This window comes from Caretta caretta, chromosome 5, assembly GCF_965140235.1.
Source record: "Caretta caretta isolate rCarCar2 chromosome 5, rCarCar1.hap1, whole genome shotgun sequence".
Taxonomy (NCBI): domain Eukaryota; kingdom Metazoa; phylum Chordata; order Testudines; family Cheloniidae; genus Caretta; species Caretta caretta.
The window spans coordinates 110,859,538-110,883,181 of NC_134210.1; the positions used below are offsets into that span (position 1 = coordinate 110,859,538).

At 39.9% G+C, this 23,644-nt stretch overlaps 1 protein-coding gene across 22 annotated transcripts in view; it reads left to right on the plus strand.

Annotated features, from left to right (window-relative positions):
• Positions 1-23,644, plus strand: part of CCDC171 (coiled-coil domain containing 171) — a 262,059-nt gene that overhangs the window by 163,866 nt on the left and 74,549 nt on the right. For all 22 annotated transcript variants that reach the window (XR_012668627.1, XM_075128797.1, XM_075128798.1 and 19 more), the window contains one exon: positions 2,100-2,231. Coding sequence is in view for 21 of the 22 variants with exons in the window: in XM_075128797.1 (XP_074984898.1) it covers positions 2,100-2,231 (132 nt within the window). In the remaining variant the exon portion in view is untranslated. The remainder of the gene's footprint in view (positions 1-2,099; positions 2,232-23,644) is intronic.

Here is a 23,644-nt window from a genome sequence, read left to right on the forward strand (position 1 = left end):
TAAAATATTTAGATCTATTGACTATGGTTCAGAAGGGTAGCAGGCAAAACACTGGGGTGGTTTGATGTTGATAAATTCTTGGTACCTTAATCCACTTTTAATGTTTTCTTTTATCTGTGTGCATATTAACAACTAAAAGAGCCTGAAAAGCTGATATATAAACTATAAAAATTTAAATCAAATATATATTTAAAATAAGATGTTTGTGTTCTATTAAGCACAGTTAGTGTCTGAACAGCATTACACATTCTGACAGAAGACCCTGGAGAATTTATTTGTTCCACAGGACTGTATATCCTGAACCTAGTACACTATGTGTGAAACGTGTGGCCTATACTGTTGTTAAAATTGCATTATAGTGCATATTTTTGGCAGCCACAGGTATTGACAGGAATTCTTTAGGTCTGCCTGGGAAATGTAGGGCTCCCTTCTCCTATGTACGATAGCAGAGAATGGAGGGGGAAAAAAGTATTTCTAGCCCTGTGTATCTATAAAATTACACACACAAACACACTTGTTTTAATAACAGTATATTTCAAATGTTGTGACACTCACGGAGTATGTTCTTCAGTATAATCAACAGCATTTTAAAAAGTAGAAGTAGTTAAAAGGAGACAAATGTCATCTAGAATTTTAAATCAGTTGGAATATCTTTTAATTTAGGACGGATTGGATATTTTTGAAAGGTTTGGCTCTAAGTAAGAGAAGCTGTCCAAATTTATATTTGTAAATTGTGTTGGTAAATGGTATGTTCTGTCATTTTATTAGTCCCTTCTAAAACTATGCATTGACAATAAAAGTCAGTAATGATCTTTGCCATGGTAGCTAACCTTATGTAACAGACTAATAGGATATACATTCTATAATATAATTCAATTTGGTTTAACTACTGGAATTTTATTTTGTAAGATCCAAAAATAGTGCAAGATTAGGAAAAGGGCATATTAATAATTACCTTTTGTATCAAATAAAAATGGGAAAATAGGGTGTGTACAGTTTTATATATGTGGTGTATGTGTAATCAAGTACAGTATATATTACACACCGATATACACTTACAAAATAAAATCTTTCAGTATGTGGGGGAAAAGCTGTTTTTAGTTAATAATTAAAGTATTTCATATTAATGTGACACAGTAACATGTTTGGGTATTTAAAGGAGAAAATATTCATCATATTTATATAGCTGAGAGTTCTACTTACGTATTTTTATCATTTTCACAGCATATACGTTTATATAATGTATTAAAAGCAGCTTTTTGCTTAGCCAGAAGATGGCAGTGTGATACCAACTGCATATGGTTACGTTTGTCAACATAAGTAGGACTCTTTCACATGTATATTTGGGTGGGGGGGGATGGTTGGTTATTTTGTTTAATTTTTACCTTTCGCAATCCTTAATCAAACTATGTAGACTTTGTACAAATACTACTGGTTTCGGTTTCCTTTTCCTTGTTTAGAAGGTGTACAGCTAAGTTAGCTAATACTAATATGTATTAGTTCCTTTATGTGAATCTGCCATTAGAAATCTAACAGGCTGTGCAATTAACAGAAGAGAAAAATTCTGCTACAGGTAGATTTTTATTTCTGTTTTAGGAAGGATTTTAAATTTTGTTCTGGAGCTTAATTGAATTTGTACTATTGAACCCCTCTACAATGTGAATGATTTCTATGCAGCAGTCAAAACTCATTTATCATCTCTGTTCTTATATGTTGTTGCACAGTACTTTATTAATAGTTGATGATTGTTGGATGGAAAGTGTAATTATTGCCTACAATTTGTTTTCTTTTGTGTTAGATGTTTTAGGAGGGATGGATCTGTAAAATTTGTCCACCAGTTGGAGTGAAGCCCTCAGTGACTCTTCTTCCCTTCTCATTTCAGTCCAGAGGAGGATGCTTTTTCTTCTTAGCATTCTCTCCCAGCACTCTGAATTAGAGATTTATTTGCAACGAAAAATCAATTAGTCCTAAATTTATTCATGGATTTCAGGTCCAGCGATCAATGCAAGTCCACTCAGTGGGCTCAAGGGGACCCAGTTCATCCCAGTTAATGTGTCTGAAGGGGAATTACCATTGATGCTGGGTTTTTTTCCCTTTAGGTCAGAGATCAGATCTCGCTGTCACGGACTGCGGCAACCAGGAATGACTTCACCCTGCAGCTACCCAAACTGCACCTGGAGACCTTTGCAATGGAAGGGCTGAAGGGCGGGCCAGAGGTTGTAGCATTTCAGGTTAGAGTCTAAATAACCGTTTTTTTGCAACTGAGATGTAGAGAGAACAAAAGCTTCAAAAATGTTGTAGTCAACAGCTAAAAAGAGAGAGTAATTTCCTTACATATCTTTTGAATGATATAATTCAGTGACTGTTAGGAGCTTTTAATATTGGAGGTGAAATATTAAATAATTGGAAAAAAAAACAAATGCCACAGAAAAAGATGTAAAATGTTATATTTGAAAAGTAGTGTTGGGAAAAGCTGCTTTCCTATTTAATTTAACCTGAGCATGACAGAAGAATAAAAAAAATAAACTATTTCTCCCTGCTTCTTTTAACCGGTTTAAGAATTTTTTTCTCTAAAAATTAAGAGATTACTAAAGACTTAAACTGTCAAAAAATCAACATTTTTAGAGCAGTACTAATTTATGTAGAATTGCAGTTTAGAATAATCAAGCACAGAAAATATTTTGTTCTTGTAATCCCTGGTTTTAAAGAATGGAATGTTTCCATGTCTACAGAGTATTTATTCATTGGAGGGGAGCAGTGGGGGAAAAATTGGTTTGAACTAAAGAAGGACCCCATATTCAACTCTAAAAAATGGACTGTGTTTTTAGCTTTTGTCTATTTATGCACACATTATCCCTTACTCTTTTTATAGCCATTCAAAATGACTTCATTCTTGTGCCACAGTACTGCTAAGGGCAGAATATTTTTTGTTTTTGATTCAGAGAATGGAGAGGACCGTGAATAAATATTTTTCACTGTGCTCTTGCTATGTACAGAAAACAGAAATGTGTTAATTTGTGTGCAAATTGTAGGGATTTTCACTTCATATGTCGCACAGTGGATGTACACTTCCATTTTATTCATTTTTAAAGCAAAATGAACTGTGTATTCCGTAAAAGGTATGCGACTGAAGTGTGAGGGTTGCACACCTAATCAAATACATTCAGGAACCACAGAATTAAAGTTAAACGCTCATTCTAATATCTGTCCTCTTGCACACATGCATGATATGATGCATTTATTAATCATGCAAAATATAAATTTTTTTGAATAATACAGTGCAATATGATACACTTTGAATTTAACTTTGTAAAAAATCCTAATTGATATGTATCTACTCATTGGAAGGAGGTGGGGAGAGGATAGAGCTGTAGAATAATCTCTCCCTAACTCAGTGGTGGTCATTCTTATTCACTCCTATGGCTAGGAGTGAGATTCCACAGGTAATGTTTCCTAGAAGAGAAAGCCACATAAAAACAAAACAGCAAGGTTGCTGCCTTTCTAAAGTTGCTTCCTCATGCCTTTCTAATCTGGTAGCCTGGTGTGAGGCCACCTGTCTTTTCCTTTTCCATCCTGTGGCCCTGGTAATGTTGCAGAAGCTCTTGCAAGACAGCCTGTCCCTTCGTCCTCTTTAGGGGATGAGGATGAATAGGAATATAAGAAACTCTATTTCAGGACTTCACTGAACACCAGGGAACTGGACTAGTGCACAACATGGCTGAGTTCCCTGAGTGGCTAACTTGTGGTGTGATTGCACACATGTACGTTGCTTCTGCCCTTGACAGCAGCAGTAGCATCTGGTTACTTTGCATATAGGTAAACAGCAGACAGGGTCTACAGTTTATCTAAGCATGAATTTCCGAGGATTTTCTTTGTTGTGTTTTTTGTTGTACATTCTGAAACAACTACTTATAGCAGTACTTGTATAGAGCATATTATCAATTATATGCTCTAGATTTTTACTTTATTTAAGCATTTCTTTCTTTTTTTATGGTGTGTGCCTGTTTAGCTTAGTTTTAATTATATCATATGGAGTAAATGTATGCGAAATATGGATCTAAGGAACCTGTCCTACGGTCTTGAATTATGAAGTAGCTTTACTCATGCAAGTAGTCCTATATGGTATTAAAATCAATGGGATTATTTGCATGAGTTAAAATTTCATGATTGGTCCATATCACTATTATAAATTTATTTTACATTGTATTATTAGGTAAATATCATGCAATCGTGTAACTAAAGAGCACATTATAGGCAAATGTTAAAAATGAGCATTCAGCCCCAACTCTAAATGCATTGGTTTTCGTGCGTTTAATTTCTTGCACAGAATTTTCATTTTTCTTTTAAATTCAAAACAGGGAAAAAAAACAGAAATGGGTGACAGGTATAGCAGTAGCCACTGGAATCAGTGAATACTGACCTGTTATGTGATGGGGAACTAAAATTTTATAAATCTGATCTATATCAAGTGACTGTGATCCATAAATAATGTTCAGCTTCTAGACAGCACTTCAGTTGGCCCCTATATTACATGTTGTTGTGAGAAGAAAACAAAATCTTTGCAATAAAGTAGCAAATGAGTACACCTGTAAGGGAACCTGACCGAGAGCTAGGGGAGTTGGTCATAGTGCTTCCAAATTTCGCTGAAAGCGAGTGGTACTGCAGAGGAATTGGAGAGGATGAAATCCTCCATGCTTGATCTATGTGGTGGGCCCAGAGGCATTAGAGATCTATAATGCATTCCAGTTGGAGTATGAAATAATTGCAAATGCTAGACAGTCATTCAGAAATTTCCAGAATACTGTGCACATATGAACGTCATTTGGAAAAGGTACATTTTCTTTACAAGAAATCAACTGCCAGGTGAGACACTCAAGCATTATGTTACATGCCTACATAGTAAAGCTATTCAAGTTACTTGAATTTGAACAGTTAACTAGGTTTCTAATTAGTTCATCAGTTATTTCTGGCATAACTGATAACCAAGTCAAAACCAGAAGAAATTTCTTGAAAGAAAATGGTCTGAGCTTGCAAAGAACAATGGATATTTACAGGGCTAATGAAAATCTGTGTTTCCCAGCTGAAAGTGGTGTTAAAGTGTGTGAGAACTGAAGCGCATCTAATAAAAAATGCATACCATGGCGTAAAGACAAAATCCATGGGTAAACAAACATCAGCAACCAAAGGGCCCGTCTTCCTCACCCCGAGACTACATGAAATGATTAGTGAATTGTAAAAATACATTGTAAATGTGCAAGCTTAACAAGGAGCTTCTTACACTTGACATGTTTTCTAGAATACCCAAAACAAGGGAAAATAAGGTGATACATTAAGAGGAGTCTGCAGTAATTATGGCCACCCATTTCTCAAACAAAACTTGGCAAGCTGAAACAGGAATGACAGAATGAACCCATCATTACAACAGCTTTTGGAGAGGTATTCAAGATGCATAGTCAGTGGGAAAACCCCAGTTACTTCAAAGAATACAACATTTTTGGGGCTTTATAGTTAAAATTGCTGCATATGATGTGATTCACTACAAAGGTTGTTGTGTCACAGTATCACTCTGCCTAAGGTTGGAAATGCTAAGTATAATTCATAGTGCCCTTGTGGGCACAGAGATATGTGAGAGCAGAGCCAGAGGTGTCCTTTCTGGCCAGGCATGAATACAGCCATGGAAGATAAGAAGAGATCGAAATGTGAATCCTGCAATGAATACAGGAAACAAGATGCAAAAGACCCATTGAAATAATCTGATAGCCCTCGCCAAGACTTTATGAAGGTTTATTTGAATTAAACTGGAAAGATAATCTTTTGCTAGGGTCTACTACTCACTTTTTAAAAAAACAAAATAAAAATTGAGCTGTTGCACTACACATCAAGTAGCAATGTAATAACCTATCATAAATCACAGTTTCCTGAGTTAATAACACACATTGGCCCACAATGAAAAGTGACTCATTTCACCAGTTTTCTGATGGATCAGTTCAAGCATACCATATGCAGGTGTTAATATGCAGAGTCAGTACTAAGAGCATGACCTTGATTTTAGAAAATCAAAACCATCCTTGTCACATCAAAGGAATACATGTATAGCATTGTCTCAGCACATCTCACAATACTTCATTATGATCATGAGGTCAGAAACTCACATGCAGAAGGACAGAGCCAATATCAAACAAACATCTTGAACCAAAGTCAGTTAGTCCAGACAGTTAGAAAACAGCTGTATGCCAACAAGGTAGCACAGGAGAAATACAACAAGAACGTCAAACATTTCCTCCCACTCACAATGAGGATAAGCATTAGATCCCAAATAGAAAGTGCCTGGCATTTTACCAAATTAATAGCTTTGCCACATTGAAGTTATATGTCCTAGCCAACCTTAGAGATGGTCCCTACCAGAGGAATACAGTATATTTAAACAAAACCAAGGAGGATTGTGGCTCTGTTTATTGAGAACATGCTAATGACACTGTTCTGAATGCTAATGACACTGTTCCTCTGCAGATCAAAATAAAACGTGTTCACCCAGTCACTGACAACAAACATGGACTTAAGATCCACCTTAACTGCCAAAAACTCCACTGAAGAAGAAACTAGTGGTATATGGCCATGTGGTTCAGAGAATGGTAGTTGCTGACAGATGGGCAATTAGAGACAGAATAATCCTCTCATCTGTCAGGGGATCTATGTTGACCTCCATCTTAGAAGTCAGCATGTGCATGTTTTTCTAATTGGTTCTATTAATTTGTGGCTGTTTTTATTTGGCATTATATTTTATTTGCATTTTGATTTTTTTTTAAAAGAAGTGTCATTGGCCACTGAAGTCAGATACTGCTGTCTGTCATGTCATAGTGGCAGTAGCTTTTTGTAACCCTAACTCATGCTAAGTGATTAGGTCTAGGAAATACAGTTCAATCTCTTATGACTCCTATGTGTAACTCTTATTACATTGAGAGTAAAAATATTAGGGAAATGAAGAAAATGTGGTGCATGCACGAATGCTCCCATATAGACATGTGCAGTCTGTGTCTACTGTGTGGTGTGACTAAGCTTGAATGATTGTGTGTGGTGTGCGTGCACAGGTCAGTTGGAGTGTGGTTAACTAGGTGTATCATCTGTGTCTGAATTGGAGGCTCTGAATGTGCGGGCTTTCTGTGGGGCTTGAATGAGTACGTGCATGTTTGAAACGATTTCAGTGTGTGTGAAAAGATATGGTATGTAAGGTTGAGACAGGCTTCTATGAGAGGATGAAGTATATATTTCAGTGTGTGTCTGAGTTTAAATATAGAGCGTGTGTGTGTGTGTGTGTGTGTATACAGATGAGTGGATTCTTCTTTGATTCATTATCGAACCATTCCCTGTATGGTGTTGGGGGATACTGCTGCTTCGTGCTACCTTTTCAAATGAGACATAAAACTGACCCTGAACAGCTCTGAGCATTAAAATCCCATTGCATTTTTCACAAACATTAGTGTTGTTAGCTTTGGTGCCCTGAGTAAACTTAAATTTGGATATCTATATTCTGCATCACTAAGTCCCCCCATATGTTGGGTAAAAGGTGTGTGGTGTTGGTATGTGCTGCTAAGTGTTCACTGTGTTCTATTTGAAAAGGTTGTCATGGGTTTCATGTTCTGCATATGCATTTAGGATGTGTGCTTGCCCTTTTTCTCTTTAGCTTTCCCTCCAACCTCATACCGATCTACATGTGTGCACGCGCATGCACGCACAGATTTGGATATTTAGATATACTATATATAATTTATATACATTTTATAGTTTCCAAAGTACTATGAAGTTCCTTGGAATGAAAAGTGCTGTATAAACACAATGTTGTATTATAGTTATTAGTAATATAGTTGAGTACTGACATCTATTCTCAATGATAGAGTATAGTCATTATAAATTTATAAGAAAATTATGTCCTTCCATTTATTTTATGTAAATTATGCATCCATGTATGATGTAGTCATGGCTTATCATACTGTATAGTAGGCAGAAGTAAAACTCATTTTTTTTAATCAATTGGGCAAACAAATGTAGTTTAAATGTTTTTTTCACTTTCCTGTTTTTCCAATAGATTTAGATTAATTTCTGAATAAATTAGAAGCTAAGATTTTACATAAAAATTAGGTTTATTGTATTCATCAAACAATAAAAACATTGTTTTCTTTCACACATTTCTGTTTGGTTGCTGATGATGTTGTGGTCAGACATTTAGTTGCTGATGAAGTTGTGGTCAAACTGAAACAAGCAAATGATTTCAAAGTAAACACTGAGTGTTCATCCTTCCAATCATCCTGCTGTGCCAAGTCATTGCAGTGTATACATAGAACAGAAAATCACACCCTGTATGAGCTAAGTGTACAATAGTAGTTTGAGCTTTGAATCTCTTGGCCTTATAAATTTGTATGATTTTTTCTTTTTGGTTCTTAGTAACATTTGAAGCACAGAGAAGGATGTTCTAGGTGCTCATGTACACACATACTCTCCCCCCTCAATAACCAGCATTGCAGGGACCAACCATTTTGTCAAGAATGCCTGAGTGCAGCTCCCTTGAGAATCTGTGACTGGATTGAACTGCTCCATTGGGGATATGGTGGTCCTTCAAACAACATGAAGCATTCCCTTCAGGAGTTCTGCATGTTGTCTCAAGAGCATTCCCACCCCAAAAACGTAAGATGAGCTCTCAGCCTGAACTCTCATCACCCACTTAGCAGCATTTAGTGCTTGTGCTGGACTGAGTGCTTTTTAATATAGCTTTTGAAGAGAATTATTTTAATAATTCTTTATAATAATACTTTGCTCTTCCACCTTGAACTGAATTTGTTCATAAGTAAATATATTAATGTTCATTAAACTGGAATAACACTTCCTCAAGATGCTGAATTTCCAATGCAAACCAGACCTGATGCAAACTTAAATTTACCAAAAATACACATTGGTGCAGGGCTACAGAAACAATATTGACCAGTTATATAAAAATCTGGATGAGCATCAAGAAGACCTTTACTGAATTTTATCAGAATTACTTGCCTCGTTCTGTTCCAAGCACCCAGCCTTGGATCTAACCTCCCATATTACTTACCTTTTCCGGTTGGCTCCCACAGACTGCCATGTGCATCTAGTTCTGACCACTGGGGGAAGTTCAGAGCCTTTAACAGCTCCGAAAATCAGCCCCTGAGTATTTCAAGTTGGGCACTCAGAAAAGAAAGCATCTAAGATGAGAAGATGAGTTTGAAAATTTTGGCTTAAATATCTTATCCTAGGTTATATGGCAAGTATATAGTATATTCACCAAGGGAAGGTCATGCCTGACTAATCTAATCGCCTTCTATGATGAGATTACTGGTTCTGTGGATGAAGGGAAAGCAGTGGATGTATTGTTTCTTGACTTTAGCAAAGCTTTTGACACGGTCTCCCACAGTATTCTTGTTAGCAAGTTAAAGAAGTACGGGCTGGATGAATGCACTATAAGGTGGGTAGAAAGTTGGCTAGATTGTCGGGCTCAACGGGTAGTGATCAACGGCTCCATGTCTAGTTGGCAGCCGGTGTCAAGTGGAGTGCCCCAGGGGTCGGTTCTGGGGCCGGTTTTGTTCAATATCTTCATAAATGATCTGGAGGATGGTGTGGATTGCACTCTCAGCAAATTTGCAGATGATACTAAACTGGGAGGAGTGGTAGATACGCTGGAGGGCAGGGATAGGATACAGAGGGACCTAGACAAATTGGAGGATTGGGCCAAAAGAAATCTGATGAGGTTCAATAAGGATAAGTGCAGGGTCCTGCACTTAGGATGGAAGAACCCAATGCACAGCTACAGACTAGGGAGTGAATGGCTAGGCAGCAGTTCTGCGGAAAAGGACCTAGGGGTGACAGTGGATGAGAAGCTGGATATGAGTCAGCAGTGTGCCCTTGTTGCCAAGAGGGCCAATGGCATTTTGGGATGTATAAGTAGGGGCATAGCGAGCAGATCGAGGGACGTGATCGTCCCCCTCTATTCGACATTGGTGAGGCCTCATCTGGAGTACTGTGTCCAGTTTTGGGCCCCATACCACAAGAAGGATGTGGATAAATTGGAAAGAGTCCAGCGAAGGGCAACAAAAATGATTAGGGGTCTGGAACACATGACTTATGAGGAGAGGCTGAGGGAACTGGGATTGTTTAGTCTGCAGAAGAGAAGAATGAGGGGGGATTTGATAGCTGCTTTCAACTACCTGAGAGGTGGTTCCAGAGAGGATGGTTCTAGACTATTCTCAGTGGTAGAAGAGGACGGGACAAGGAGTAATGGTCTGAAGTTGCAGTGGGGGAGGTTTAGGTTGGATATTAGGAAAAACTTTTTCACTAGGAGGGTGGTGAAACACTGGAATGAGTTGCCTAGGGAGGTGGTGGAATCTCCTTCCTTAGAAGTTTTTAAGCTCAGGCTTGACAAAGCCCTGGCTGGGATGATTTAATTGGGGATTGGTCCTGCTTTTGAGCAGTGGGTTGGACTAGATGACCTCCTGAGGTCCCTTCCAACCCTGATATTCTATGATTCTAAGTCTATAGCAGTTCTGGAAATAGAGCCTGTGACAGAACGCACATGTGTTTTGCACTGTCCAACCCTCTCCTGGAGGGTCCTGATATATTGAGTGTTGCCCCTCTAAGGCAAGGGCATCAGCATACAGTCTGCTACCTTAAGTGAAGTTACCCAAACAATTCACAGCACTGGATTAGTTTTAATTCAAGAATAAAACAAGTTCATTTAACTATAAAGAGATATTTTAAGCAAGTACATTGAAGGCATTGAAGTCAGAAATTGTTACAAGAGAAATAAAGATTAAAAGCTTTCTAAACTTAAACTAGATTTGGTTCAAGGTGAAATTCTTACCACTTGCTTCCAGCAACATGGCTGACCAAATTTCAGGTTAGGATCGGATCCCAAAGTCCCTAGGCTGTTTCTCTTGTCATCTTAGGTGGAAAAGAGAGATGTATAAGGAGAGATAACTGGGGGTATTTTTGCCCCTCACTTTTATAGTTCAGTTACCCTTTGAAATGCATTTTTCTGAGGGTTACCCTTAGTTAAAGTTCATTCACAGTAAAGAAGGCTGGTGGTGAAAGAAGTTCTGTGTTCTTTCTTCTCACCTCTGTTTGCTGAAAGGCAGATTTTCCTTGTCTCCTGTCTTCCCCTTCTTGCTGTCTGATAATAATGTACATGTAAATTTACATGTAATTTACATGCTGTTTATAATTTACATTTAAATTGAGGAACACACACTTTCCTTTGTTTTGAGACCTGCTTGACCAGTTCTGGCTAATTGGGACTAAATGGGTTTGAACATGTGCCACCAAAATCATTCGAGAGGGAAGTCATAACTGTACATATGTTGCGACATACATTCAACCATGATATTGACCAGCACATTATTAGTTTTCAAATGATACCTTACAAGGCATATTTTATACAAAGATTACAATAATGTGTAGGGTATGAATACTCTTAAAATATAGTAATCCCTGCAAGTCCAGTTTTCAGAATGGAGAGAGGTAAATAGTGGTGTCCACCAGAGCTCTGTACTGGGCCCAGTCCTATTCAACATATTCATAATGATCTGGAAAAAATGGGTAAACAGTGAGGTGGCAAAATTTACAAATGATGATGATACAAAACTAGTTAAATCTCAAGCAGACTGCAAAGACCTACAAAAGGATCTCACTAAACTGGGTGACTGGGTAATAAAATGGCAGATGAAATTCAGTGTTGATAAATGCAAAGTAATGCACTTTGGAAAACACAATCCCAACTCTACAGATAAGATGATGGGGTATAAATAAGCTGTTACCACTCAAGAAAGAGAGCTAGAAGTCATTGTGGGTAGTTCTCTGGAAACATTCACTCAATGTGCAGCAGCAGGCAAAAAAGCAAACAGAATGTTGGGCATCTCTAGGGGGGTGGGACTCACCCCTGCAGCGCCTCCTGCTGGTCATCCAGGGAATTAGCATTTCCAGCCTCCTGAGCGCCCTCTGCAGGCCAGTGTCCCACTTGCCGCTGGGCCCTGAGTCCCTCCCGGACCCCGGTGCCCCTTTCAAGATGAAGTGCTGCCCCCTGGCAGTACCCCCACAGATCTGGGTCTCCCCCCCACCCTGGGGAACTCTCACCCTCTATCCCCACCTTGCCTCAGTCTTTGGCTACTGCCAGTCACCACCTAGCCCCCGCTCCCTGGGGCAGACTGCAGAATAATTGCCACTCATCATCGGCAAGGAGGGGCTGAACCTACTACTTCTGCCTACCCTTGGGCTGCCCTCTGCAACCCCAGTACCCTTTTCCTAGGCCTTCATCAAGGCTTGCAGCCTGAGGGTTTCTCCGGCCGGAGCTCCCTAGCTCCTCTGGCCTTTCCCTAGCCCTGCTCCACTTTAGATTACCCTGCTCAGCTCCCAGCAGTCAGGCTCCTCCCTCTCAACATCTAGAGAGAGATTGTCCTCCTGGCCCACTGCCCTCCTATAAAGGCCAGCTAGGCCCTGATTGGGGTGTGGCCACAACTGTGGTTGTTTCCCCAATCAGCCAAGCAGCAGCCCTCTGGTAGCCTCAGTCCTCTCCCAGGGCTGATTTCAAGCCCTTCAGGGCAGGAGCTGGTGACCACCCCACTACAGCATCATTAAGAAAGGGATAGATAATAAGACAGAAAATATCGTATTGCCTCTATATAAATCCATGGTACGCCCACATCTTGACTACTGCATGCAGATGTGGTCACCCCATCTCTAAAAAGATATATTGGAATTGGAAAAAGTTCAGAAAAGGGCAACAAAATTGATTAGAGGTATGGAACAGCTTCTATCTGAGGAGAGATTAATAAGACTGGGACTTTTCAGCTTGGAAAAGAGACAACTAAGCTGGGATATGATAGAGGTCGATAAATCATGACTGGTGTGAAGAAAGTAAATAAGGAAGTGTTATTTATTCCTCCTCATAACACACAAACTAGGGGTCACCAAGTGAAATTAATAGGCAGCAGGTTTAAAATAAACAAAAGGAAGTATTTTTTCACACAATGCATAGTCAACCTGTAGAACTCCTTGCCAGAGAATTTTGTGAAGGCCAAGGCTCTAACAGGGCTCAAAAAAGAACTGGATACATTCATGGAGGATAGGTCCATCAATGGCAGTTAGCCAGAATGGGCAGGGATGGTGTCCCTAGCCTCTGTTTGTCAGAAGCTGGGCGATGGGATGGATCACTTGATGATTACCTGTTCTGTTCATTCCCTCTGGGGCACATGGCATTGGCCACTGTAGGAAGACAGGATATTGGGCTAGATGGACCTTTGGTCTGACCCAGTATGCCTGTTCTTATGTTCTTAAGTTGTTATAGCTGGTTGTGTAGTTACATACTTCTGAAATATTCATGCCACTGACCTGGGTAGAAAGTAAAGGTGGTTCTTTGAGTGTTGGTCTCTTTGTGTTTTCCACACATGGGTACGCATGTGCTGCATGCACCTGAGACTGGAGATTTCTAGCAAATAGTGTCCATTGGTCTGTACCCGCACATTTGCCTTGTGCTCTGAACTGAGGATGCAAGCGGTGGCACAGACCAATGCCTCTCCAATTCCTTCTTATTGATGTATGGCCTGTGTCGGAATCCCCTCTGTCCATAGCTACCTCCGTGTTTCTTCTTCAGAACCTGGACATATAATTGTTCATAGTTTTTAGTGTAGTTATTTAGAATTTTAGTGTCATAATATAACTTAGTATAGCTTAATTTTTCTCCATGTTGGGGAGCCTCTCCCCAAGGATTATACCCAGATTCCCAAGGTTTAAGAACTCTATCTCTTGCCTCCGCTTTTTCTCCATGAGCGAAGAAAATCAGTGCTACTTCGATTGCCTTGGAGAGGTTCACATATCTGCTAAGTACACACATCTGCCGTTCCTTCCCTCCTTGAACTCATGAGGGACAAGAGCTCACACTGAAGAAATGTCTCATAGCCTTCTCAGTTCCAGGCCAGGGAGACCCCCTGTACAGCAGCCTCAGGCAATGAGCAGCACCCCTCCAAGAATGAGCTCAGGAACTGAGGCCAGAGCTTCTAAGCCCAAGGAATCATTAACTAAGGCTTTTCATGAGAATAAGCATCACTCTCACAAATGCAAGGACAGATCTCTCCTTCCACATCTGCCTTTAAAAAAAGGGATCCCTCCCCGACTCCATCCACATCAGGTGAGTCCTTGTGCATGGATCCTAAGGATTTAGGTCTGCTACCTGAACATGAGAGTAAGACACGAAGGAGAAAGGATCCACCAGTACCTATTAAGGCTCTGGTTCACAAGCCAAAGGATCGGCACCAATGGTTGCCATGTAAGAACTGCAGGCTAGACTCTTCTACAGTACGGAACCACCCCCCAGAAGGATCCACCATGACCATGGATGTGACGGATGCATGGGTCCAGACCACTGGAACACCTTGCACTCTGAGATGAACTGAAACCTGTACCACCTCCCCAGGGGATATCTTCAGCCATCCCTACCCTCAAGCTCCTCTCCTTTCAGGACCAACCCTCCTGAGGGACATCTTGGCACTGGAGGAAGAAACCACCTTAAGGAGCTAGGGATGTCCTCTCCTGTTCATAATCCAGAGCACATGTGGTCCCTATCTGTATTCCACTACCTGACCTCCTCCATCTCTGCTTCAGCTCTTTCTGATTCGTCGTAAGAGGAGGAACTGGAGAGGCGTTGGTCTGCACTTCCCCTTATGCCCTCGGTTTGGAGCACAAGGAGGGCAGTTGTGGAGGTGAGGACCAATGGGCACTACTTGCTAGAAATCCCTGGGCTCAGATGCCTGAAGCATGTGTACTCACGTGTGGAATACAGATAGAGACCATGAATCTTAAAGAACCTCCAGGTACATATAAGTAACCATTTCTTTGGATGTTCATACTTATTTCAGGGATTTATTAAAATGGTAATAAGTAATCCTTTTTGGATTATGATTTATTTTATAAACTGGTAATATGAGATTCTCGCATATGGCATATGCTGAGCTACCTTCCAGGCTCTTGATTGGCACATCATCGGCAATAGATCTGAATGTTTTTTTAATTTTTAAGCGGTATTTTTGTGAGGGCAGCTGTAGAAGCTGTTGTTTGAGAGTTACCTTCCTTCCTTTGTCTTCCTGACTCCCTTTCACCTGTTTGCTCACCCTTCCTGCCATTTTCCCTCCACTCCCCACACGCCAAATAAATAAATACTGGAATACAGTTAAGAAAAGAACTGGCTCTTGCAAGCTGTATGTCCATCATCCTGCCAATCATTCTGCTTGTACAGCATACTCCTGTACCCGTAGCCCATTTTTTTGGTCAGTTTAGCTTGTAAGCCTTTTTTGGGTAACATTGTGGGGCACCAATCCTGTTTAGGGTTTAGTCATAGTCCATAAAACACGAAAGACCCCCCCGCCTCCCCTCCAAAAAATTCCACACCTTTTCAGCCTTGTATTTTTGGACGGTCAAGGAGATCAGAGTGGGCATGGAAGGGGTTGCTGCCTCTTTGGTTCATCAAGTCATCAGTTTCTGGAAAGAGAAACTATGCCTACCTTCACGCCTCCAGCTTCCATCCCGGACACACTACACAATCCATTGCCTACAGCCAAGCACTGAGGTACAACCACATTTGCTCCAACCCCTCAGACAGAGACCAACACCTACAAGATTTTCACCAAGCATTCTCAAAACTATGATACCTACATGAGGAAATAAGGAAACAGATCAACAGAGCCAGACGTGTACCCAGAAGCCTCCTGCTGCAAGACAAGCCCAAGAAAGAAACCAGCAGAACTCCACTGGCCATCACATACAGTCCTCAGCTAAAACCTCTCCAACGCATCATCAGTGATCTATAACCCATCCTGGACAACGATCCCTCACTTTCACAGGGCTTGGGAGGCAGGCCAGTCCTCGCCCACAGATAACCCGCCAACCTGAAGCATATTCTCACCAGCAACTACACATCTCACCATAGTAACTCTAACTCAGGAACCAATCCATGCAACAAACCTCGATGCCAACTCTGCTCACATATCTACATCAGCAACACCATCACAGGACCTAACCAGATCAGCCACGCCATCACCGGTTCATTCACCTGCATGTCCACCAATGTAATACATGCCATCATGTGCCAGCAATGCTACGTACGTCAGCAAAACTGGACAGTCCCTATGTAAAAGGATAAATGGACACAAATCGGATATTAGGAATGGCAATATACAAAAACCTGTAGGAGAACACTTCAACCTCCCTGGACACACAATAGCAGCTTTAAAGGTAGCCATCCTGCAGCAAAAAAACTTCAGGACCAGACTTCAAAGAGAAACTGCTGAGCTTCAGTTCATTTTCAAATTTGACACCATCAGCTCAGGATTAAACAAAGACTGTGAATGGCTAGCCAACTACAAAAGCCATTTCTTTTCCCTTGGTGTTCACACCTCAACTGCTAGAAGAGGGCCTCATCCTCCCTGATTGAACTAATCTCATTATCCCTAGCCTGATTCTTGCTTGCATATTTATATCTGTCTCTGGAAATTTCCACTACATGCCTCTGACGAAGTGGGTATTCACCCACGAAAGCTTATGCTCCAATACGTCTGTTAGTCTGTAAGGTGCTACAGGACCCTTTGCTGCTTGAAAAGAGAATCTCAATCAAAATAGGGAGTTATGTTCTGTCCTTGTATTGTGCAAAGAAGGGAGAGGGGATTGGACCCTGCCCTCTTCTTTTTGTTTTGTTTTTGTTTTTAGTTTGTGATTTCTTGTGGTGTGTCAAGATTCTTTCCCCACTCTGAACGCTAGGGTACAGATGTGGGGACCTGCATGAAAAACCTCCTAAGCTTATCTTTACCAGCTTAGGTCAAAACTTCCCCAAGGTACAAAATATTCCACCCTTTGTCCTTGGATTGGCTGCTACCACCACCAAACAAATACTGGTTACTGGGGAAGAGCTGTTTGGAAACGTCTTTCCCCCCAAAATACTTCCCAAAACCTGGCACCCCACTTCCTGGACAAGGTTTGGTAAAAAGCCTCAGTTTGCCCAGGTGACTACAGACCCAGACCCTTGGATCGTAAGAACAATGAACAATCCTCCCAACACTTGCACCCCCTTTTCCTGGGAAATGTTGGATAAAAAGCCTCACCAATTTGCATAGGTGACCACAGACCCAAACCCTTGGATCTGAGAACAATGAAAAAGCATTCAGTTTTCTTACAAGAAGACTTTTTTAATAGAAATAGAAGTAAATAGAAGTAAAGAAATCCCCCCTGTAAAATCAGAATGGTAGATACCTTACAGGGTAATTAGATTCAAAACATAGAGAACCCCTCTAGGCAAAACCTTAAGTTACAAAAAAGATACACAGACAGAAATAGTTATTCTATTCAGCACAATGCTTTTCTCAGCCATTTAAAGAAATCATAATCTAACACATACCTAGCTAGATTACTTACTAAAAGTTCTAAGACTCCATTCCTGGTCTATCCCTGGCAGAAACAGCATATAGACAGACAGAGACCCTTTGTTTCTCTCCCTCCTCCCAGCTTTTGAAAGTATCTTGTCTCCTCATTGGTCATTTTGGTCAGGTGCCAGTGAGGTTACCTTTAGCTTCTTAACCCTTTACAGGTGAGAGGAGTTTTACTCTGGCCAGGAGGGATTTTAAAGGGGTTTACCCTTCCCTGTATATTTATGACATGGTGACTTTCAATTTCATTAGTTTGGCTTCTGCTTGCAATTCTGCTTTCTTCTTGTAGTTTTCAGCTTGTCGCCAACAAGGATATATGCTCAGGAGCCAGCAGGAAGTATCAGTATTATTTCATAGTAATTATTCCTTTGGTAAGATGAGACTTGTAGTGTTAGATTGAGCTTTTCATATATGCCATTGCTACAAGAGGAAAATGTCTGGTGGTAGGAAAATATCCAAACAGTGTAAGGATTTCTTGGCACTTCCTGTGTTAGTAGTCTCCTTTTTCAATTGGAGAAATCCTTTCCCTCTAAGGGCTGGTCTACATTACCGCTTAAGTCGATGTAACTTACATCGCTCCGTGATGTGATAAGACCCACATCAACCTCAGCACTGTCCACGCCGGTGCTATGTCGGCGTGAGACGCTTTCCTGCCAACATAGCTTCTGCCTCTCACAGTGGTGAAGTAATTACACTGATTGGAAAGTGCTCCCCCGTTGGCATAGCTTGTCTTTACCAGATGTGCTACAGCAACGCAGCTGTGCCAAGGTAGCCCTTGAGTGTAGACTTTCCGTTGCTGGTCAGGGAATCTGTGTAGTATCTTTTGGAAAGAAGTTGTTTTATCAATTCTTTCTCCCTCCCTAGCTTGAGTGTGCTGTGATCTTTTTCCTATTGTTTGATCTTGCTGTATGCAGCCTATAATACCAATTTGTGGATGAGCCCATTCAGGAGATTAGATATTTATGCTATTGAGGGCTATATGAGTACCTAAATAAATGGATAGACTCATGAATAACGCAGTATAAAGTGAAAGGTCAGAGAAGTTGAGGCTCTGGTGTCTGCTTTGTGGTGCTGGTTCTTTTAATTTCAAAACAAAGCAATAAAAGTAGAAGAATGTTGAGTGAGTGAATCTGTTGAATAGCAGAGAAAAACTGTACTGGGCTTTATCATACTGTGGTTGAAGTCTGAGAGTATTCCCAGTGACTTCATTGGGAGCAGGAGCAAGTCCTATTCAATTTTTAGCCACATGATTAGTAGTCAACTTAAAAAGTCCTATCCAAATCTTAAATCTTTTGTTTTTCATTTAGGAGCCTACTATTTCATCATTATAAACAAACCTGATTTATCTTTGCTTATCCTTATTGATAATGTGAAAGTAATGAGAATTTAAGAAGTTTTACACTATATTATTGCTAAGATTTTGTAACAGAATTGATGGGATTTTTGGTCAAAGGCAGCATTTGATGGGCTGTTTAGGTAAAGGCCTGGAAAAGGAAGGGTTATCTACAACTTGAGCGAGTTTATTATGGCTTAGTGATTTGCTGATTGATTTCGTTTGCTGTCAGTTAAGGCTCTCTTAATGTCAGTTTTCTTTGCATAATGCCTTGAAATAAAGACTGATGAAGTTTCTCAGATTGATGCCGCTTACATAAACTGACCCCGATTTGCCCTGTTCTGCATGACAATTTAAGTGACAGCAGTTAGAGGAAATATAGCAATGAATATGCAACTTAAGGATTAAGGAAAACTCAAGTAAGCCTTTCAGAATATAAAACTAGGCGTAAAAATGAAGCTGTTCTGTTAATTCCACAGTTGTCTTGTGTTTAAGAAGTAGGCTGATATTGTGTCCCAAGTGGTGTACTGATGAAGTGAAATTGAAAAAGAAAAGTTTAGGACAGATTGAAAATTAAATGATATATTTTTGAGTTATTCTAAATCTTCTCTTATCTTTATCCTATTTGAGAGTGCAGTTCTAAAGTGTATGTTTTGTAAATATGTGAATTTCAGATGCATGAAGTCTTACAATTTGAAATGCATCTGTTCTCTTTTGTACTCCCATATTGCATGTGTAAGTTAACTGTCACCTTGGTTATTGAGTGTGACATATCGGGATAAAATCCAGACCAATGGGGGGCTGTCACCTTTGCCCTGTAACCTGGGATGCTCTGTAATGCCTTGCTGTTGTAGCCTCCAACCTGGACTGCTCATAACCAGCATTCAGGTCACTTCTGGACGTGTTTGTGTTTAACTGCAGCCTGCAGGCTTTCACGAGCCTTGGTTATACTGCAGGGTGATCTCAACACACTCCAAATTTCCCCCCAGAAATGTTTGTCTTGTATTGCCCAGCCATCTCCTGGACTGTACAAACATATTAAGACCATTATTCCTTTAAGTGAATAATATACACTAGCTTGTTATCCTAAATAGAGTTATCCAGCTACTTTAACTTAAACACACTGGGTTAGATAAAACAATAAAACAAGTTCATTAACCACAGAGAGATTTTAAGCAAGTACAAATAATAAAGTATAAAAGTCAGAGATGGTTACAAGAAAAGTAAATATAAAATGCTTACTAGTACCTCACGTAACAAACTATATTAGAATCAAGCAAAGTTTCACACCACATGCTTCTAGCAGCATTACTAACCAAACTCTTTAGTTCAGGACCTCCTCTGGCCCACCAGAGTCCAACAGCTGTTTCCTTTGTCTTCCCAGGTGCAGCAAATGAAGTCAGCGAGGTAACAGAGAGGGCTGTCTTGGGGTATTTGCCCCTCCTTTTTATAGTTTCAGTTCCTAATTGAAAAGCATTTCCAGCTAAGAACCAAGAGACATAGGGTCTGGTGAACGAAGGAGACCTTATGCTGTTTCTTTGCTAAGATGCTGATCTCTTTGTCCGTGCCTCCCTTTCTTGCCAAAGAATGGCCACTTGATGACTCTGTTTACTGCTTAAATGTAAATTAAGGCACACACATTACTTTGTTTAGGACAGACCTGAGCAGGGCTGTGGGTTTGGAACACATGTTGTTAACATCATACAGGGGAATCTTATAACGTCACATATAAAGTTGCTACCTATATTTCACCATAACAATACTGACCTGCAAGTTGTAAGTTTTTAAATGATGCCTCGCAAGGCATACCTTGTACAAAGATTATTACAATAGTGTATAGGGTGTGAACACAGGATTGCATGTGTATGTTTAACCTATTGTCTTGGTTATTGGGTTACCAAGTTGATTAATGTATCGTGGAACATGCTGCTAAAGAGTTACAATACTCAAGTCCAAACGCTGTTTACTGGGTTGAAAACAGCATCCGTTTTTAGGGTTCAAAATTTCCATTGCTTTTCAGGGCAAATATATTTGGAGTAGGGCACTTACTTTTGAAAAGTATGGGTGTGGTACCTGAGTTTGTGACATTGATAGAGAAAGACAAGGGTGAAAGTCAAAGGAGAAACCACCAAGATTGGAAAGGAGGTGGGAAGGGAGAGAGAAGAAACATCTAACAGATGGGTGGATGAATGGAATAATTTTGTGAGTCTGAATGATTAGGGATGTGTATCAAATATCAAGTTGGCCTGTGGATGGGTGGGACTTTCAAAGGTTCAGATAAACATTCAATCCAAACCTCCCTCCTTTTTTGTCCTGGGAAACTGACAAACCCCATCTCAAAGTAGAAAAATGTTTAAGAACATTTTTCAAAAACTCTTTCAAGAGATAGGTGACCTGTCCACACTAGCTAGATTCTGCCAGAACAAAAACATTGACTAGAACCCTTTTTAAACTGGTTGTCTAAAACTGTTTCAGAATAAAGTCAGTTTCCCAGTGAGAAATTTTTCTGCTTGAGACATATAACGTGTGTTAGACAATGCAACAGAATGAAAACTGTTTATATAATTCCATTTAAAAAATACGTTGAATAAATAAAGGTTGCATGATTAAGTATTCAAAGTACTTAATTCTGGCCCATTCATTGTATGTGTGTGCTTTATGGTAGGCTCTTTAACTATGAGGTCACATTCTGTAATCTCAAATAAATACAATACCATATTTTTTCCTACATTAGATACACATGTAACACCTTGTACCTTTTTTCTTTCTTTTCTGTTTACACAAACTGCTTTGTCAAAATAATCCTGATTAAGCTTGAATTAGAGTTTTATGTAAGATCTCTGTGGTATTTATGTAAATAATTTTGTCAGCCTCCTTATTCTTGTAATTTTTTTGAGCCATCAGCACAGTTTTTCTTTGGCACTGCAGTCTGAGTTGGATCAGGCTCTAAACTACTAAGCTAATGTACCTGTGCACACATGCATACTGCTGTATTTCTTAGGTGTACATGACTTAACCATGAAGCTACCTTAATGGCAAAGTAACATACCCCCAGTACCTTGAGGTTCTTATGGAGTCTTGCTGCTCCTTCCCCCACGATATCTTGGAAATCTAATATTAATTTCCCCATTTTGCTCCCCTCTGATCATTCGAAAACATAATCTCTAAAATTATCTTTCTTGGCAGTTCATCAGGCAATATCCCTCCCTCTTCAATTCACTTCATTAGCTTTCCCTTCCCCACTATATCAAGTTTAATCATCTCATCTGTCCCTTAAAAGCCCAGCCTAAATCTCAGATGTAGTTTCTTATTTTGTTCCCTCAGTGGTGGTAGTCTTGGTGCCTGTCTCCTCCCTTTCCATCTTCATGCCCTTTTCATGATGCCCTCCGATTCATGGAATGACTTTCTAGTACCGGTGCCCCTCTTTTGCTGACACACAAACCCTCAAAAGACTCCCTTTCTCCTCGAGACCCACAAATACTAACCCACAATAAAATTACCAATATTGTTTAGGAGGAAAAGAGAGAGAAAATGGGAGAGAGGAGGGAGGGAATAGTTTCAGCATCTTCTTCTGTGTCTGTTGCTTAAACTGTAAGCTATCTGGGGCAATGACTTCCTTTATTTTTCATCTTGTACACTACCAAGCCTGTCAGCATGTAATAAATAATGAAAGTAATATTCCATGCATCAGCGAGATCCTCCTTCTTAAATGGTAGCTTGGTTCAATAGTTAGAAGAAAGTTCTGACTCCCCAGAGTCTTAGGTAGCCACTTTATTATGAAACTCTCAGTACCTGAGCTTATCAACAAACTCCCCACCTAATGGTCTTAATTTATAGATTATTTTCTATAGAATCAATGTTATTCTTGAGCATCTTATTCTTTATAATATTTTCCATGACTATTGTTTTATGCCCATTTGCTGTGGTTTCCAGAAGAAGCACTTTCCCTTCAGTCTCTGTCAATTTCAATGCTCTCTTTTCAGTTTTCTTGTAGGAAGTCATGTCATTACCTCTGACAGAGAATCTAGCCTTTTATTTCAAGCTTCCTTTCCTTGGGCTATCCTCTGAGACCTTTGGGGGGAACATAATTGTTATCGGAACAAAGGGGATGGAGTTAGGCCCCAAGTGTGGCCCTGAGTCAGGTTTGGTTGAAAAAAGTTGTAACAGGACTGGTTTGATTTTTGGCACATTTAAATTGTACGTGCCACGGTTGAATGGACCCAACAAAAAGTTTACTGTTGAAACAAGATACCAGGAGAACAGATCATTAAAAAAGTGCCAAACAGCTGCAAAAGTGCAATTTTGCTGAATGTTGTCTCCCATGTGGCCTTTTCTGATGCCTGAGAGGCTGCTATATTTACATCCTCTACTGATGTTGCCACTAGACATTTTGGGCGATGGGACAAGGCAGCCAGAGTGAATTTTCAAATGCTAAAATGAAGGGGGAAATTAATCCCTCTACCCACAAAAGCAGCCTCCACAGACTTCTAATAAATATCATAAAATCACTCGGGGTTGGCCTTCTCAAAGCCAAAATTAATTGGTTGTTATATGTTTAGTTTAACAGGTTCACAAAAAACAATCTTATTTATGTAATGTTAGGGCCAGACATAAACTAGGGTTGCAGTAATAAAAGGCATACTGTACATTATCTATTAAACACACAGAACTCCAATCTTTTGAGTTTTATTTTCATGCTGATTGCTTTTGCCCATATCACACGTCAGCCAAACTTCATACTATACATAAAATTCTTAGTCTCTTCAGATTTTTATCTAAGTGCTTTGTTATACTAAAGTTAAGCTCTCATTCTTCTGTAGTCCATTTATTATTCTCT